Here is a 17,804-nt window from a genome sequence, read left to right as displayed (position 1 = left end):
TTCTAAATCTACAAAAATTTTAGAATATGAATCCAGATTCGCTTTCTTTAATTATTGGAAGCTTGATAGTGTAGCCAGTAGTGTATTATAAAATGGAGCAATGAGAATGAGAAAAGGGTGAGAATTTCAAATTGACATAATATGTTCCAATCCAAATACCTGATCTGTAGGAAGACAGATTTGTGGGTGCTTGTTGTCTATAGGATTGGAGCAGAAGCAGGAGTGAGAGTACTGATGGGGTGAGTATCAGAGCAGTACTGGTCAAGCCTACAACAGTCTGCATGTTTGATTCTTTCTGTCCTAGAAGTTGTTTTACAGAATAAGAATTCAGCACAGGAAATTGGGAAGAAGCTTACACATCTTCCCAATTGCATTTATGAGCAGTTCAAATCTAAGAGGAACTGATATGCTGCTGGATGCAGTGTCATACCTGGTGAACTTGTGCCAGGACTACCTCTAGTCTTCCTGACCTTTTAATATAGCCAGTCTTAGTGATAATGCATTTAGGTTTTGGAGCTTTAATCTTGAGCGGGAAGACAGAAGACGGGACAGATTTTTCCAGTTCACACAATCCTAAGATTATAATATGAAGAAAGATTATAATATATACAAGGATTTTAATAAAAACAGTGGTTAAGTAGTGGAGTGATGGGGAGGGAAACTTGAATTTTGGTAATATCTCAAGTAAGTACCTCCCACAACTAAGTCTTCCAAAATGCCTTACCTGCAAAAGTGTTAAGATAGTAGTTTTTTACCGCATAGTAGTCAGAATTGTTGTCTGGGAAAAAACCAATTCGAGACAAAGGAGCGTATGTTTGTGATGCAAAGTCATTGTACTCCCTGATGATATCTCGTCTCTCCAGCTTTCCCATCCAATTCTTCCTCTTAGCTATCAGTTTCCTGAGCACTGAAAAGGAAATACAAATGTGAGACAGTTCACACAAATAGTTCCATAAAAGCCGTATCTTTGTAAATTCACAAGAGCTTTTGCTAGATAAAATAAAAACACGACAGACCAAATGCTAGCCATGAACATTGGTATTTTGGATGCAACCTATTTCATTTTGAATAGATGGTAACCTTGTGAAAATAGAAATGGCTTGTCTGAAAACTATCTCATACCCCTCTCTTCCTGTCTTTCAGACTTACTCAATGCACAGTCATGCTGAATCTTTCCTATTTTCTCTTCTTTAGCCTTCTGATGATTTTGCCAGTGGTTGTTCAAGCGCATGGCATTCAGCTCATTCTGATTCTCCTCTCGCCTCTGCAGCAGCTTCTTAAAGACTTCCATTTGAACCTTCTGCAACCTGCAAGGAAAGAAAAGGTCAGACAGTATTGAGTGTACTCAGCAGTGTTCTGTGCAATGCTGTCACCATCAAATGCTACATAGCTTTACAAATAGCTCATATTGCATTTCTCATATTCAATCTTTCATTTTAAAAAGGGAATTAAGCACTGGTAAAATATATTATGGTAGCAGACCTGGAGACTAAATTTAAGAAAAATATCCCTTCCCAAAATCAGGGTATTTTCACAGAATTAGAAGGCTTGTTGTACCCTTCAGCCAATCCTCTAAACCTTCTTGCTCCTCCTCTCTTCAGCCAATAATTAAAAGAAATAAAAGAGTATAAGTGAACTCCTACTTATCTATTTCCTCTTCCCTATAGGCCCACTCCTTCCTTTCCATAGCTTCCATCATCTTCAACCTCTTTGCAATGTTTGAGGGACTGTCCATGGGTGGCAGAGCTGCTTCCCAAGCGCGTTTTTCCCGGATGCGGTCAATAATCTCCATCTCAGCTTGTCCTGCTGGCAGCCCCCGACCTTACAGGGACAAGAAACATTAGCTCTTTGGGAGATTGGCAAACCCTACAAATAGCCACCACCAAAAAGTATGAGAGGGCTGGATGGGTACAGGACCATGGGTAAACACAAGCAGAACTGTCAAAATCCAGAAGTAAATACTTCTCAGGCCAGTGAGATTCTACAGTATGAGGCGTGGTAGGACCTGCAGCTGCTACAGTTCGGTGCACGCTAACCCTGGCACTTCATTCTTCTACTGCAGGCTGCAGAGGGAGAAAAGCTTTTCTAGGAAAATACTTTCTGAGAATGAGCACTTTCTTTGGCATGTGCAGTGCCCATCATTGTTACAGGTGAGACACTGGGAAATGAGGATCACAGGTATGTTCTGGGGCAGCAGTCTTCATACTGTTTTTTTTAATGATGTTCAAAAGTCAGAGCAGCTGAAGAACAGTGGGTAAATGGAAAAACTGCTCTTAGTTCCCATTTGTGTAACATGACCTTTTTATACTGAATGGTCCTCAAAACCCTTCATTAAATGCCCCAGAACAGCACCATTAAGTAGTGAAATATCATACTTATTTTAGAAACAGATAAAATAATTGCCCTAAATGCACACAAAAAAAGACCACCAAAGCTGGCAATAGACTTGAAACCTGACACTGAAAAGAAAAGAACATCCTGCTAAAGAGACAACATGTTTATTACAATTGATCTTAATTTCACAACTCACCCCAAGTGAGGGTAGCAAGTGTCAGAATTTCAGGGACTGAGCCACTGCGGACTACGTATTCAGGAGAATAGGGATCTGTCTGTGCTTCTCCATCCCTGTAATCTGTCTGTGTCCCCAGAGTTCGGAACATGAGGCCAAGGACCTGGCTGTCTCCTGCAGCTGACAGGACACGTGACTCTGTCCTAAAAAGAGGTGCAAGATGGAAGATTGGTCACATTCACTAAAAAAACCTCCAAGCAAACAAACCAGAAACACATCAGTTAAAGGTGGGAGTCTTAAACATGTTTCAGTTCATCTTAACATTACTCCCATTGATGTTAACTCCATTATCTTTGGTAAAAGCAGATAGAGGCTACACTGAGTCTGAAACACCCTCCTTAATTAAATAATCCAGAAATCTTCTAGTTTCAGCTTTCGTACAAATCTTCCCTACCTATCCAGTCTAAAGCATTGCATTTAATGGACACAAAATCCTTGAAGTAACATGAAGTAGGACTGCTTCAATTTAGTTTACATGTTTCTCTTTCTAACAATTCCAGAATAAAAATTTAATTCTGATACAAGCACATGCAATCTCCATTAACTCTACCAGGAAGTGAATTTTATCATGTGACCTCAAAATTTGATACTCTCTGAAAAACACATTAGACTACATTACTGATGCTCTACATCTCTGAGCAGCATTGCATCTATCACAGAGATTGTAATAAAATATCAAAAGTCTTTCCAATAACATTGCTCTACTAGAGAATTTTCTTTGCAATGGTAGCTCTTCTAGAATTCAGAGACACCTAGCTTTCTGTTTCAAGCCTCACAATCTTAACACACTAGAGGCACATCCTTTACTCACAAAGCACTACTTATATACTGCAAGCAAATTCTGAAACAGTCCATCATCTATTTCCTCTAGAATTCTCAATGATGAGAGCAGCACCTTACCTCTTAATAAGCTTTTCCTGTTGGTTCATTATGAAAAATAGTGTCACCAGCTGAACAGTTTCCTGATCTTTTTCTGGTGAGATGTTACCCATTACAACAGTAATTTTCCAAAAGTCACTACTTACTCTGTCTTTGTATCAGCAACAGCTTCTGGAACACCTGCTGGAGGCAGCTTAGAAGGCCTGAGAGGTCTGAAGAGACAGAATGAAAGTAAGACAACAAGGATGAGCCTAAAAGATCACTACGGTTCAGAAAAACCACAGCCCACTAAATTCAGTGGAGTTAATACTGATTTTCCACAACTGTGGTTCTGTTTGTTGCATGTTTAAGAATTGTGCCTAAATATTAAAGAACTCTTTCATAGCTAAGGAGGAACAGAGGAAGTTTCACCAGTAAACACCAGGACTGAGTGCTTTTCTTATAAATCAAAGCAGAAAGTGGAGTTGCAAAAGAAGACAATACTAAAGTTAGTTTTGAGTGTGTTCCCAATATTTTGTGTATGTTTCACTAATTAGCTTACTTTTTTAATTTCACTTTCACTTTTTTGAAAGAGTAGTGGGTTTTTTTAATAACTGCTTGAAATCCTGAAATTCATTCCTACAATTAGCTGATAAGCTGGTTTGGACTTATCTAATTTTATTGTTTCATTTTTTGCAATACTTTATGAGGTATCTTGAAAGTGATTTGTGCTCAACTACATATTAATAATTCCTTCCTAGGCATTCTTGATAGAGAACTGCATATTGCAGTTCTCTATCAATTTCTCTTAGCCTTTGGAGACTTTGAAGCTTAATTTCGTACTGCAGAAGATAACATCGTCTTTGTTCCTTTAAAACAGTGTGTTGATAAAGGAGCCATAATAGACTTCAACTTATTAAACATAGCAATTTTTTTATATTTAAAGTGGATATAGTGGCCAATAGCTGCTGAGTAGTGAGATGTTACCCATTACAACAGTAATTTTCCAAAAGTCACTACTTACTCTGTCTTTGTATCAGCAACAGCTTCTGGAACACCTGCTGGAGGCAGCTTAGAAGGCCTGAGAGGTCTGAAGAGACAGAATGAAAGTAAGACAACAAGGATGAGCCTAAAAGATCACTACGGTTCAGAAAAACCACAGCCCACTAAATTCAGTGGAGTTAATACTGATTTTCCACAACTGTGGTTCTGTTTGTTGCATGTTTAAGAATTGTGCCTAAATATTAAAGAACTCTTTCATAGCTAAGGAGGAACAGAGGAAGTTTCACCAGTAAACACCAGGACTGAGTGCTTTTCTTATAAATCAAAGCAGAAAGTGGAGTTGCAAAAGAAGACAATTACTAAAGTTAGTTTTGAGTGTGTTCCCAATATTTTGTGTATGTTTCACTAATTAGCTTACTTTTTTTAATTTCACTTTCACTTTTTTGAAAGAGTAGTGGGTTTTTTTAATAACTGCTTGAAATCCTGAAATTCATTCCTACAATTAGCTGATAAGCTGGTTTGGACTTATCTAATTTTATTGTTTCATTTTTTGCAATACTTTATGAGGTATCTTGAAAGTGATTTGTGCTCAACTACATATTAATAATTCCTTCCTAGGCATTCTTGATAGAGAACTGCATATTGCAGTTCTCTATCAATTTCTCTTAGCCTTTGGGAGACTTTGAAGCTTAATTTCGTATTGCAGAAGATAACATTGTCTTTGTTCCTTTAAAACTGTGTGTTGATAAAGGAGCCATAATAGACTTCAACTTATTAAACATAGCAATTTTTTTATATTTAAAGTGGATATAGTGGCCAATAGCTGCTGAGTAAAATAGTGAATGCAATTCAAAGTGTATGTGACTAAGCCAAGAATGTTTATATGGTAGCTGTTGGTTCAGATCTTGAGTGCATTGCTGACCTGCAGTGTCTTTGTGGAAGGAGCAGAGCAGTCCTGCAGTAGGGGATGTGGATGAAAAGTTAATCGAGGCTTCCCTTTGCTCCCTTTCTGCTCCTGGCAGCAACTGGGAGTTAAAAGGCTCCTTCTTAAGACAACACCTTTCTAGGGGTCTGGAGAACCACACTGGCTTTGTAAATATCTTCTTCCTTTGCATAGGATGATCCACAGCCCAAAGCTTTCTTATTAAGTACAGAGTGTCTGCTATATTTGCTAATATGGTAACTCATAATTGAAAATTCTGTCATAGTGTGAGTTTAGAAAGACCTTGTTTTAAGACCCACTTACTATTAAAATTTTCTATTTTATCAAAGAACTGATCAAAGAACTAACAGAAAATACAGAAAAAATAATGCTCTGGCGTTTACTTAGGTGCTCTTGAAAATGCACAGAAAGAAGCTGAACCCTGTTTCAAATTATTTAGTTCATTCCTTACCGTGCAAAATATTTGTAGCGATTCCTTCCATTAATTTCAGGATCTTCATACACAACCCGAGGTATCTGAAGAGAAGACTGACCTCTGAAAGCCAAAATACAGGGCATAATTTAAAAAGTACATTCAGAGCAGTTATCTTTTTTCCTTATGCCTTTTTTTTTTCTCTCTCCCCCCTCTGGTTGCACTATCCAACATGCTCACTACAAATTTCCCCCAAGCCTCACACTTATACAAGCAATTATATTTTGGTTTTTCCACATTTACCTATGTAGCAAAACAGTTTGACACTTTATTTCCCACTATGTGTGGTCAAGAAATGGTCTTTGCTGCCTTTATTAAAACTTTCTTATGAGCTTGTTATGAAAAGGATTAACCACTTGTACATGCTTGACTTTGTAAAGGAAACCACTTTTATTGGAAGTGTGGGGAGGAAGTTTATTATCTTAAGAGTGAAACACTTTCCAAATATGTGTAAAGACACAGAACGAGCAAAGGAGAAGATGCTTTCTACCTTTGAAAAGTAGGTAAAGAGATTTTGAGCAAATGTTTAAAAATTTAGAATCAGCAATTTCAATTTGAGTTCTCCAGTAATGAAGAAAAATTAGGACAATCATGGGAATGTTTCAAAATCTATGCTGGAACAACCATATATTTTGCAAGAACTCTTTTTTTTTGTTCCCCATTTTGAATTTAAATTAGGCAGACGGTTTAAATTTTTGACTATAACATCTTGAAGAGTCTTCTTTAAGGCTTTGAAAGATCATGTGGAAAACCTCATTAAGGCAGCCAGTTGAGATAATGGGTAGAACTGAGAAATTTCCAAGTTATTAATCAATATTCCTATTTGATTTTACAACTACTTTATACTCCAGACTTACTCTTCTCAAGCTGCACAGGTGTTAAAGACAAAAAACAGAAGTTCTTCCCAGAGAAGCTGTGGATGCCCCGCCCTGGAAGTGTTTGAGACCACGTTGGATGGAACTCTGAGTGAAAGGTATCCCTGCCCATGGCAAGGGGATTGGAACTACATGATCTTTAAGGTCCCTTCCACCCCAGGCCATTCTTTGATTATATGATGATTTTATTTCTTTGAGCTATGATAAGGCAAGTCCTGAAGGCCAAGTTTTCTGTAAGACCATTTTGGGCACCTTGTATGAATTCTGACCTCAAGATGTATGGGCTTGTGGGTACTGGGGTTGGTTGCTGATGCCTGATTTTAATTACAAAGGTATATTTACAGAGATACAATTAACAATACTTAACATTGCTCAACAGCTGAGTTCAAAACAGAGGATTACATGCTGAGACCTGCTCTCTTCAAAGCCCTCATCTAATTCCTGCAAACTGTGCTGTGGAATCTGGGGAGGCACAGTACAGCTAGCTGCCACAGGAAAGCTTGGAGCGAGATGCTTCATTAACCTCCCATGACACACAATTTACTGCCAAGGTAAGTTTAAAGTCATCTCTTCCCAGGGCTTTCAGTCACATCCCATAAGAAAAGAGAAGGGAATATTTTGAGATGCAATGTCGTAATCTGATACACTTGCTCAGCACTAATCAACCTATTATTGTGAAGTTGTGTTTGTAATTCAAATGAGTTAATTGAGCTGATGGCTAGTTCCATTAGCTGACTCTTTACATATCAGACTGTTGCTCCATCCAGATGGATTTGTGTTTCATTCAGCACAGGTGGGCACTTATTCTTATGATCTAACTTTATTAGCATAAACCGTTCATCCTGTTATGGTATAGTTATAGGCACAATGGGAACCCAGGGAAATAGCCCTTTTTATTCCACAGATCCTGCCTCTTGCATGTCCTTGACTTATATATGCTGACTTTGCTGAAATAAATGAGCATTTATTCCCAGTAACCTTGCAGAGGCAATGCAACTACTGAGAAGACAGCTGGGAAATATTCGGTCTTTCGTATCAGCAGCACTGTCAATTAGTGCAGGTTGAAACACGGGGATGTAGCTCTCATTTTTTGTTAATTGCAAGACATTTTGCAAATACATGTTGTTGAAATGTAAATTAACTTTAAAGCAGTACAGGTGTCAAGTTGTTACAGAATTGCAGACAAAATGTAAGAAGCCACTGAGGTGTTCATGCACTGGGGACAGTTTGAAACACTAAAATTAGTATTAAGAAAAAAATACTCCAAATTTATGGTTTTTATTATGGAAATGAGAAGAATATGCCTTTGAAACTGAACAAAACCAGGTGTAAAATCCACTGTATCACTCTTGAGCATCTTTGATTATTTTCTGGCATGTGCCAGCAACCCCAGAGCAAGCACTATCTGAAAAGCCCATGGCCTAAAGTGAGTTGCTTAAAGCAGAAAGAACCTTTAAAGACAAAAACCTAGGCTGCTGCCCGCAGTCTTGGATACAGCTACAAGAGGAGTTAAAAAACCTATGGTGTGGCAAAATACATAAACTTTTTTTTAATATCTGCTGAATCACAAGCCAAATTGTGACACCAGGAGAAAGCTCAGCCAAGAAACTCCTGCACTAAAAATGCAGTGTCCTGGTTCAGGCCCCAAGGACCCTGGAAGGAGCAGCAAAAGCAACTTAACCAGCTGCAATTGCACGGGACTAAAATCAAAGAGCTCCCACTGAAGTAACATACATGAGTCACTGAAGTTTTCATAACTCATCTGATCTGTAAGAGATTGAAATAACTCTTTTTCATGGCAACCGCTGCAAAGCAGATATCACAGGGATGAAGGAATGTGCAACATCCACCCTGTAAGAAACAGATGGGTAACCATACTCCACAACAGCTGCAATCTCTTAATTTCAAGGGAAATATAAGTAGGAGCAAATTGCAGTCATCTCCACTTCAGCGTGCATGGCTTTTTGTTGGTTTTGTTCGTATGTTCATTTTAAATTGTCCAACCATAGAACACTTACACAGCAAGCTGCTGAAGAGCCTCCAGGCGCTGCTGAGCCCTCCATCTTTGCCCAATATATGCAATCACTGGATCTTCATCCTTGAAACACAAACTGCAGGCTGGAAAATGAATCATACCAGTAGCCATGCTTCAGAATATTGGTGCCTTCACCTAGCATTTGTGTGGACACAAAGAAGAGAGGCTGTAATTTAGCCACTTCAAACAGCATTAAAGAGAGCAGAATTCCAGCCTGCGGTGATTTACGGGACTGCACATTTGGGACGGGGAAAGAAGGCAGCATATGTATGCTAATGATGTCAGCTAGTTAGATGGTTCTTCTCAAGATGTGGAGCATACCAGACTAGCAGCAGATGCACAGATTTGTCTTCTGGCTGTTTTCCAGTGCTAAACTTGTACTGAAAACCAAAAGGTCTAACGGTTTGTTACATAAAGAAGTTAGTGTGCAGTAACTGTGAATGTGCAGCAATGTGAACTTCTAGCACATTACCCCATGTAACTCCCATCTATTTCTAGTGCTCTAGAAATTAAGTAACATATTCCACTTGCAGGGTAAAGTTACATTATTTTATACTGGAACGATTTTGGCATTTGTTAAAAATAACTCAAAGGGAGCTAGCATACAAAAATGATCACATTAAACATCTACACTCTTCCTTTTAAGGACTAATTTCCCAGGGTAGATATGCCTTAAATTGCTAAATTTATGGTTGCCAATAAACCTTTGCAATTGTAAGTGATGCAGCTCTATTGGCTTGAGCTTCTGTACAGACTAAAATCAGAAGTGACTTGTGAACTGCCCCTTTCATTTCAGCAGGTGCTAACTCAAATGCATACAGGTGACATTTCAAGAATACTCACCAGAATGTAAGACAGTGTCATTTGATGAAGATCTAGGCACCCTACCACGAGTAGCTGCTTGCTGTGCACCAAATTGCATTTTTGTTCCATTTGTCTTCAAAAGGAGTTCAACTTTTGAGCGTTTGGAATACCCTATGAACTAATACTATCACAACCTCTGTCCATCCCAAATTGTGAAGCTACAGATTAAGAATTCAAGGATGTAGGGTTTTGAATTGCACATTATACACTTGCTGATTGATTCTAAAACATGTTTTATGCAAGAGTCTGCCACCACACCCATGTGCACCATGACACCTGTGACATGACAACTTTAGTGATAGGATGCCTGTTTACTTCATCCGGCCTGAACTGTTAGAACAGCCACATTGTTAAAAGGGTCTCAGTGATGACAGGCAATGTTCCCAGGTCTGTCTCTCTGGGGACAAGCAGACAAACACTTTTTTGTTTTTGTGCAGATACAAGAAATATTCTGAGATAACGCAGTAAGAGATATCCAGCAACATTCTTTAAAAAAAAAAAGTTCCTGGACTCCATTGTTGGAAAGCTGCTCAGGGCTTTTCTCCTTGCTGTGCAGCAATGAAGTCTGAGTTCAGAGGATCTGTCTTGCAGCCTCAGTCACATGCCTGGCTTCAGGAGGATTCTGTTTAAAATCCAATTCATTGTGCAGTTGCACCAAGTCTATTTTCCTCTAGCATTCTACCTGTATGCATCCTGTGCAGCTATCAATCACTGCTGTCTGAAGGTGTGACTGCAACCCCCACAGGCACGCCCTAGCTGGTTTTAAACTAGCTAAGGGGAATACTGACAGCAGGGAAGCAAATGCAGTAGGAAGCTAAGCATGGGCTAGCTAGGTAAGGATTAGCTAGGAAGTTAAACTCTGCTAATTCTGTATGAAGAACCAGCATGGATTTGCACGTCTTTATTGGCTGCTTAGATGTTGCTAGATATTTCATTTTAGTCTAAGTAGGCTACATGGATCCATAGTGTAAGTATCTCCCAAGGTAAGTAAGGAACTGTGTGAAATGACAGCTCTGCTTGAACAACAGCCCAGCAGCTGCCCACTTATTTTATTAGATGTAAGTAACTTATAGATGCTATAATTAACAGCATTTGAAGATAGACTATTAAAAATACTGACACACAGCTTAGGAAATTACTCAGAACGTAATTTCCTGGGTATTTCTACATTGGTGTTACGGAGTCATCATAGGCCAGCAATCATGACTACTCCCTGTGTTGTCTTGTTTTAGATAAAACTTCTTTCTCTGCTTTGTATTTTACTGTTTTAAGGGAGCAGCTAAGGACTGAGACAGAGGTTCTACCCATGTGTATGCAGAAAAAGACAAGGTGAACATGTGAGCTGTCTTTGGCCAATACCTACCAGTCTATCACCAAGTTGAGCATGGACATCTGACTTTGGAGGGTCCTTCTCACTTCACAGTGTGTACAGAGGGTCTGAAAGACAAGTGAACAAACGTAACTAGTTTCATATTTGAGGAATCAGCATGAATCATCAAGCTCCACTTCCTTCTTTAAAAGTCTGTCTACAAGAGAGAGTATAAAACAAACTAGGAAGAAAGAACTGAAATATATGTCTCTGTATCAAACAGATGTCACCATCATACAAATGAGCCTCAGAGTTGAAATCCTACTGCTCTGCGGAAGATACAGGTGAAAAATCTAGTAGAAAAATCTGCTTTCTTTGGAGGCACCGTCAACCTAAACAGAAAATGTGAAGACATGAAACATTAAAAGGAAGGCATGGTGCAACGGTAATCACTGGAAATACCATACTGTACACGATGCTTCCCTCTGGGACACAGAGCTGGCTTTGCTCCAGCTAATGTTCCATGGTCCCAGCCTCGCTGGAGCCGCCAGCCCTCTCGCTTGCCCGCTGCTCGGGCGGCACCCACCTCGTGCCGAGCTCGGCGAGGGTCCCGGGGCCCAGGGCAGGGGGTCCCTGGGGCGGGGGAGGCCTCACGGCCCGTCCCGCCCGACTCCCGGCCCCGCGCCCGCCCAAGGGCTCGGCCTTGGCCGCACCGGGGCCGCCGCCCGGGGCTGCAGCGGGGCGGGGCCGCGGGCAGAGCGCTGCCGTCTCGGCCGGGCCCGGTACCGCAGGAGCAGCCGAAGGTCCGGCCGGCAGCCCGTCCCCGCCGAGCGGCTCCAGCACTGTTGCCGTTCCCATGGCCACGGCGGGCGGGCGGGCGGGGCCGGGAATGTCCCTCCCCTGCGGCCCGACGTTTCTGCGGGACGGACTCTGCCCTGCCCTGCCCGGCCCTGGGGGCGGCTGATCGTGACTCTACCGGGGACAAATGCGCCCCTCGGGGTTTTCCGCTGCCGCTCCCGGGTGTTGCTGCTTGTGCTCCTGCTCCGTGCGGCACCGCGCGCCCGCTCTCCGCAGCGCCCTGAGGCTTCGCCCTGCCGCCTCCATCTTGTGGCGCCTCCGGGAGAGCGGCGCTGGCGCGGGATGTGGCTGGACTTGGAGGAGGACAGGGCACGGGCGAGGCCGGGAAAGGAAGGACACACGTGGATTTCTGCTTTGCAGCAGCTGCTGCTGGAGTTGTTTCATGTGGTGCTCCCGGGACCCTCGCTTAGTGCTTAGGAAGTCTGGTTTAGCAGTTTCAGGGACAGGATTCAAGGCTGGATATTCTTATTCTTGGCTTTGCTTGTTGTCACCTAGGACTCCTGCAGCTGTAATGTAAAGTGGTGAAAGTGAGCCCAGAGAAGGGCAAGGGAGCTGATGAAGGGTCTGGAGCCCAAGTCCTGCGAGGAGTGGCTGCGGGCGCTGAGTCTGTTTAGCCTGGGGAAAAGGAGCCTTGGTGACTTTACCTCTCTCTAGAATTCCTTGAAAGGAAGGTGTAGCCAGCTGGAGATGGCCTCTTCTCCCAGGCAACCAGTGACAAGACAAGAGGACACAGCCTTAAGGTTTAGATTGGACATTAGCAGGAATTGGACACTGGGATGGACTGCACGGGGAGGTGGTAGCATCACCGTCGGTGGAGGTGTTCAAGGAAAGACTGGATGGACGTGGCGCTCGGTGCCGTGGTCTGTTTGACACGGTGGTGTTTGATCGTAGGTTGAACTCAGTGATCTCAGACGTCTTTATCCAACCTAACTGCTTCTCTGGTTTTGTGAAAATAGGCTTGGTACATACTGCCCAGAGAGGCTGCAGGGTTTTTTCATCTGTAGAGCATCTCAAGAGGCTTGTAAAAAGCGTTACAAATAAACATCATGCTTTGCAAAACATTGCTGTTTCCTCAAGGAGGGGGTCATCCTTTTCTGTAAGAAACAAAGTTGGAAGCTTCTTCATGCTAAATGTTAAAACCAGAAAAGGCTAATGCTTTTGTGAACATAAGGAGATTTGCAGGCAGTGCTGCTTAGGAATAGGCAAAAACCAGAGAAATTGAAAATGGGCCCTCTCCTCTGTCTAGAATCTTGAAGCAAGTCCCTTATGTTAGTTATTTTGTGTATAAAACCGTATATCAAAGGGTTATTCACCGCTTGTCACGTCTGACATAATGCTGGCCCCTCAGTACCTCATTACAGGAAAGCAACTTTAGGACTGTAGTTCCAAATTCCTTGGCACTGTGAATTTACTTGTAGACAATTTAACTTTGAATGCTAGTTTACTTTCTTAAAGGCCCATCCCTTGCCTGAAGCAACAACATTTTTAGGTTAGTGGGTCAACTGAAGATGTGTCTGAACTAAGAAATGCTGTCACAGCTTTGTTTCTGAACAGACATCATCTACATCTGTACATCTGTAGGATGTGACTTCCCACAATGGATTGATCCATGCCCTAAAGATACCCAGCAGGCTGTAAAGACCCTCATTTTCCTAAGGAGTTTTACAGTGTGATACCTTATTATAATTTTTTATGTGGCAACAAAAGCCACTTTTCAATAGAGTTCCCTGGCATTTCTCATTATCAAGTTCAGTTTTCCTTTCTTGTATCATGATTTCCAAGCAGAAATTTTTCCATGCTGAACATCTGCCTTGGGATAATGAGGTGTGTAAACTGTACTTTGGCCAAAAAATTATTCTTTTTTGGCTCCACCCTCTGGTATTTTTCCACTTTAAGGTTTTCAGAGATGACTAAATACAGGCGGCCTGGACTTCTTTTTTTCTTATGTAGAATGGATCCAGATGGAAACCAAGTTGAGAGGGAACAATGGAATAACTAAATGGATTCTTGAGAGTCCTACAAGATACTAGGGCATAGCCAAACAGGTAAGTACTCTCTGGAGTCATGTACAACCAAAAAGGTGCAGTCCCATTTTTAACTTTTACTGCATTAAAGTGGACTAAATGTGAGATGTTGGCACATTTTTCTTTGTTCACCATGAGCTGCCTGGCCCTGCTGCCTCTGATCTGTTGAGTGCTGGCACCTGAAAGACTATGTAGGGAACCAACTCCCATGAGCTGCCTGGCCCTGCTGCCTCTGATCTGTTGAGTGCTGAAAGACTATGTAGGGAACCAACTTTGGAGACTGATGTGGCTGAAAACTAACTTGTCAAAAAATAAAAGATAAAAGTTTTTAGGTCACTGCATAGCTGCCTGAAGAGCAGTATTCACTCATGGGAGGTGACAGGTATATGTGGCTGAGTGATAAAGCTCAAGGTTATGCTTGAGCTTTGGAACTTGCTTTGATTATAGTGTGTGTGGGGGTAAAATATTGGCTAATATTTAACTGTATTTCTAAGAAATCTCTGTGAACTACGGGTATAAACAGTGGACAGCTTACAAGTGTTAAAAGTTATGTTGATTATTATTATTATATTGAGTGTTCTTTGCCTGAAATCTCCATGTTCTTCTGGACCTGAAGCTGTGTGAGACCTGGCCAGGGCCCATAGCACACTGCTGTGTGCTGTGGAATGCACTGTGAGGGCTGAGTGGTGAGGTTTGGTCTGAATGGATCTTGTTTATTTATTTATTTACCTGGTTTTAATTTAAACCATACATTTCTGAAGAAAAAATATTCCAAAATACACAAGGCTCTGAGGAAATACTTGATCCCAGGCATTACACTTTGGCAGTCTTCTCTATGATCAGTACTTTGGAAAAGTACTCAAAGCTTATCTGGTAGTTTGATCTGTGTATGTCAGGGACGTATCCTGTTGCTCTGGTGAAAGTGAGCTGCAGTCAACTTTGAATGCTAGTTTACTGAGCTGTAAGCAATCAAAAAAGATTCCTATTTCCTATGACTGATGAGTTTTCTGCTTAAACCTGTGGGCCATGGGGTTGGGGTTTGGTTTTTTGGTGGGATTTTTTCATTAATAACTTTTCCAGAACAAGACTGTATTGGTGAGCTGGGGTGTTGTCTATCTGGACATTTTTTTATAGCCACTTTGCTTCAGGGCACACCAGGTGCTCAGATGTATGAATAAGCTGTCCACACCCTTGAGAGTTACTGCACAATGTCTGAGTGGATTAACTTTGCCTGTTGCAAAATGGCAGAAAAGTGCACTAGTTTAGCTGCCTGTGACAAAGGCTGAGCCAAATTAATTTTACCTCACATTAACCTTGAGATAAGATGGTGTAATTTTCTGCAAGATGAATTACTGCTACTCTGTTGATGGACTTGTTATGCTGTGTGACTTGCTGATGTGTTTGAACTGTAAAATCAGACTGGGTTTGAAAGTAGAAAATTTAGCAGGGTAGGATTAGGCACTAGTTGGGAGCAGAGCAGTAGCTGAACAAAGACAAGATGGATTGGACATGAGTGCGTGATTTTAGAGGGGAAACTTGGCTGGCTAAGCAAAGAACAAATAGTAGGAGAGGGGGGTGGTAGAGAACCAGAATGGCACAGGGAGGAGGGAGAGACAGGGTGAGCAGCCAGTAGAGCAGAACTGAAGAGGTTTGGACAAGAAAATGGGAGAGGCCTAGGTGAGGAGCTGAAAAAGTGAGGAAGGGTGTGGAAAGGCAGGATTAGGGAGGATAAAGCAAAGAAGTTGAGCTAAACAGATGATGAGTCTCTAGTCTGTTTTCCTTCTGTCCTCCAAAGCTTGGGAGCAAACAGGGTTTCTTGAATGTGAGTTTTATCCTGCAATCCATGACAATCTGTGAAATCCCTGGCAAGATGTCATTCATCTAGCTTTAAGGTTCATTCCGTAGATGGTCATCTTCTGCTCTTAGCAGGGGTCAAATGACAGCACTGTCATGGTGCTGGATGCCTGTGATACTTTGTGGCAACCTTTTCTAGTTATTAAAAGAAAGAAAAAAAAAATATATATATATAAGCTACAGGCAACAAAGTTCTAGCCTTGAAAGCACTGTTGAGGCTTTGATATCCGGAAGTTCCAAAAGTAATTTAAAATACGTAACCGTTTGTGTGCCATTTCCCATTTTTGCCACAGGATGTCACAATTCCTCCATGTATGGTCCTGCCCATCACAGGCTCTAACCTGGGTGCCACCAGTTCAGCTATTGTATCCAAACGTGAATTGATGTAAAATAGATTCGGACCCATCCAAAGTAATCCCTTGGATTCCTGTTTGTTCCCTGTCCGTTCCACAGGTGTAATAAACATCTTTTCCAGGGGTGTGATTCAAAAGGAAAGCATCAGCACAAGGCTGCAGTCAGTGTCATGGCTAAATTTTTAATCCAGAATAAGGGAGCCTTCCTTCCAGTCAGCAAAAAGGAGGAGGCATATGTGGTCACTATTCTCATCAGAAAGCAGGGGTAAGTGTCAAAAAGATGTGAGGAGACAGATGCTGTAACATCTACTGCTTTGTGAATGGAGACCTTGTGTCTGTGTTGATCTTTGGCTATGGTAAGGCATGGTAACCACTGTGGAATACCTCACTTGTAACTTGTGACATCTTTTGTAAAAATGGCCTTGGAGTACTGATTGTGGTAAACAGGGCTTCACAGGTGAAGTCTGTGGTTAATTTGTGCTGTTTTTACTAAGAGCCGTGGTAAGAGCGGCATCTTCTCATACAAAAACTGAAACGAAAAAAAAAATAGATGAAAGTTTTTATAGGAGACCTGTTCTCTCTTGCCTTCTTTTTCTCAGTATGACTGTGGGCATATTTCCTGTAATAAAAGCAATACACAGATGAGGATATCCTAAAAATTCAAAGTTCAAAGGAAATGAAGTAGTAGTACTTTGTGATCACAGTTAAAGAATTAACTTCAAAGCCTGCTAAAAGACTTTTGTAATGATTTTGATTAGCACTTTAAATTTTTTTTTTTTAAAAATAAGGAAGAATTAAAGACCTTTTCAGTCTATGGTTCAAATTGTGACAAAATCCAAATTTTACCAACACTTAAGGCATCTTCTGGAGGACACTCATATACAGCACTTCACTTGGATTGGGTCATCTTCTTAAATGATTATTCTTAAAGAATAGAGCTGACATTTGGATGATTTGCAGGGCTGTAGTCAGGCATGTTGTCTTGCCTCATGAAAAAAAGGATCTTGGATTGAACTCCTTAGGGAACTAGTGAATTTCTAATGTTCTCACTCCTCTCATGTAATATTCAGAGGATTAAATGCCAATACCATTGTGTTAGCTTGCAGGTTCAAGTTTCAGTGTATTAAGACACTTTTCTGGGGACTGAATTTTTGTGCTTCCCTGATCTGAAGCAAGCATTAGAAATTCCTGATTTTCTGTGATTATTTTAGCCACTCCTTTCGCAGAAATTAAATATCTGGACAGAAGTGCTGCAGAGATTAATTTCAGCTTATTATGACACAGTATAAACTCTTCCATATATTACACTCTTATTTACTCTTAAACAATTAGTGCAACATAATACAATCTATTAGAGCTTTCAGCATTTTCTTATCGTCTCTCAGCTTTAATTGCAATCCACCAGATGAAGGCCAAGTGAGGGCTAGGATACATCCAGGGGCCCAGGGGTTCAGACCTACCAGAGACAAAAAGGTGAGGAAGCAGTGACAGAACACTGGGGCCAGTGACAGAAAAAAGCTAGAATTGGATGGGGTCTCAACACTGCCCTTTTCAAGGACTGGGAAAGGATGTAGAAGTATCACTTCCCTCATGTAAGAGAACACAACCTGCACTCTCTTCAGTCTTGAAAATTCCCCTATCTTTCCCCTCTGTCTTTGCCTGCACACACACAGTCCTTCCCTCATCACTTCCCAGTCTCACATGGTGGAGACTGAGCCAAACAGGATCTAGGGCACATCCCCATTGTCTTGACATACCAACTCTGAGAACGTGATAAGAGCTCAGCCT

At 41.3% G+C, this 17,804-nt stretch overlaps 1 protein-coding gene across 3 annotated transcripts in view; it reads right to left on the bottom strand.

Annotated features, from left to right (window-relative positions):
* The window catches only part of CFAP91 (cilia and flagella associated protein 91), a 31,549-nt gene extending 19,527 nt beyond the window's left edge, over positions 1 to 12,022 (bottom strand). The window contains exons 1-10 of one of the 3 annotated variants that reach the window (XM_041464097.1): positions 11,904 to 12,022; positions 10,982 to 11,055; positions 8,738 to 8,889; positions 5,824 to 5,907; positions 4,452 to 4,517; positions 2,531 to 2,712; positions 1,644 to 1,821; positions 1,150 to 1,307; positions 725 to 907; positions 431 to 573 (exon numbers count right to left, since the gene is read on the bottom strand). In XM_041464097.1, coding sequence (XP_041320031.1) covers positions 431 to 573; positions 725 to 907; positions 1,150 to 1,307; positions 1,644 to 1,821; positions 2,531 to 2,712; positions 4,452 to 4,517; positions 5,824 to 5,907; positions 8,738 to 8,865 — 1,122 coding nt within the window. In that variant the 5' untranslated portion in view covers positions 8,866 to 8,889; positions 10,982 to 11,055; positions 11,904 to 12,022. Of the gene's footprint in view, positions 1 to 430; positions 574 to 724; positions 908 to 1,149; positions 1,308 to 1,643; positions 1,822 to 2,530; positions 2,713 to 3,594; positions 3,661 to 4,451; positions 4,518 to 5,823; positions 5,908 to 8,737; positions 8,890 to 10,981; positions 11,056 to 11,513; positions 11,638 to 11,903 lie in introns of those variants that run through there. The other 2 variants (XM_041464095.1, XM_041464096.1) reach the window with 2 other exon arrangements.
* Between the last annotated feature and the right edge of the window lie 5,782 nt (positions 12,023 to 17,804).

Source organism: Pyrgilauda ruficollis, unplaced genomic scaffold (assembly GCF_017590135.1).
Source record: "Pyrgilauda ruficollis isolate IOZ18807 unplaced genomic scaffold, ASM1759013v1 scaffold17, whole genome shotgun sequence".
Lineage (NCBI taxonomy): Eukaryota > Metazoa > Chordata > Aves > Passeriformes > Passeridae > Pyrgilauda > Pyrgilauda ruficollis.
This window is presented reverse-complemented; position numbering and strand designations above follow the sequence as displayed.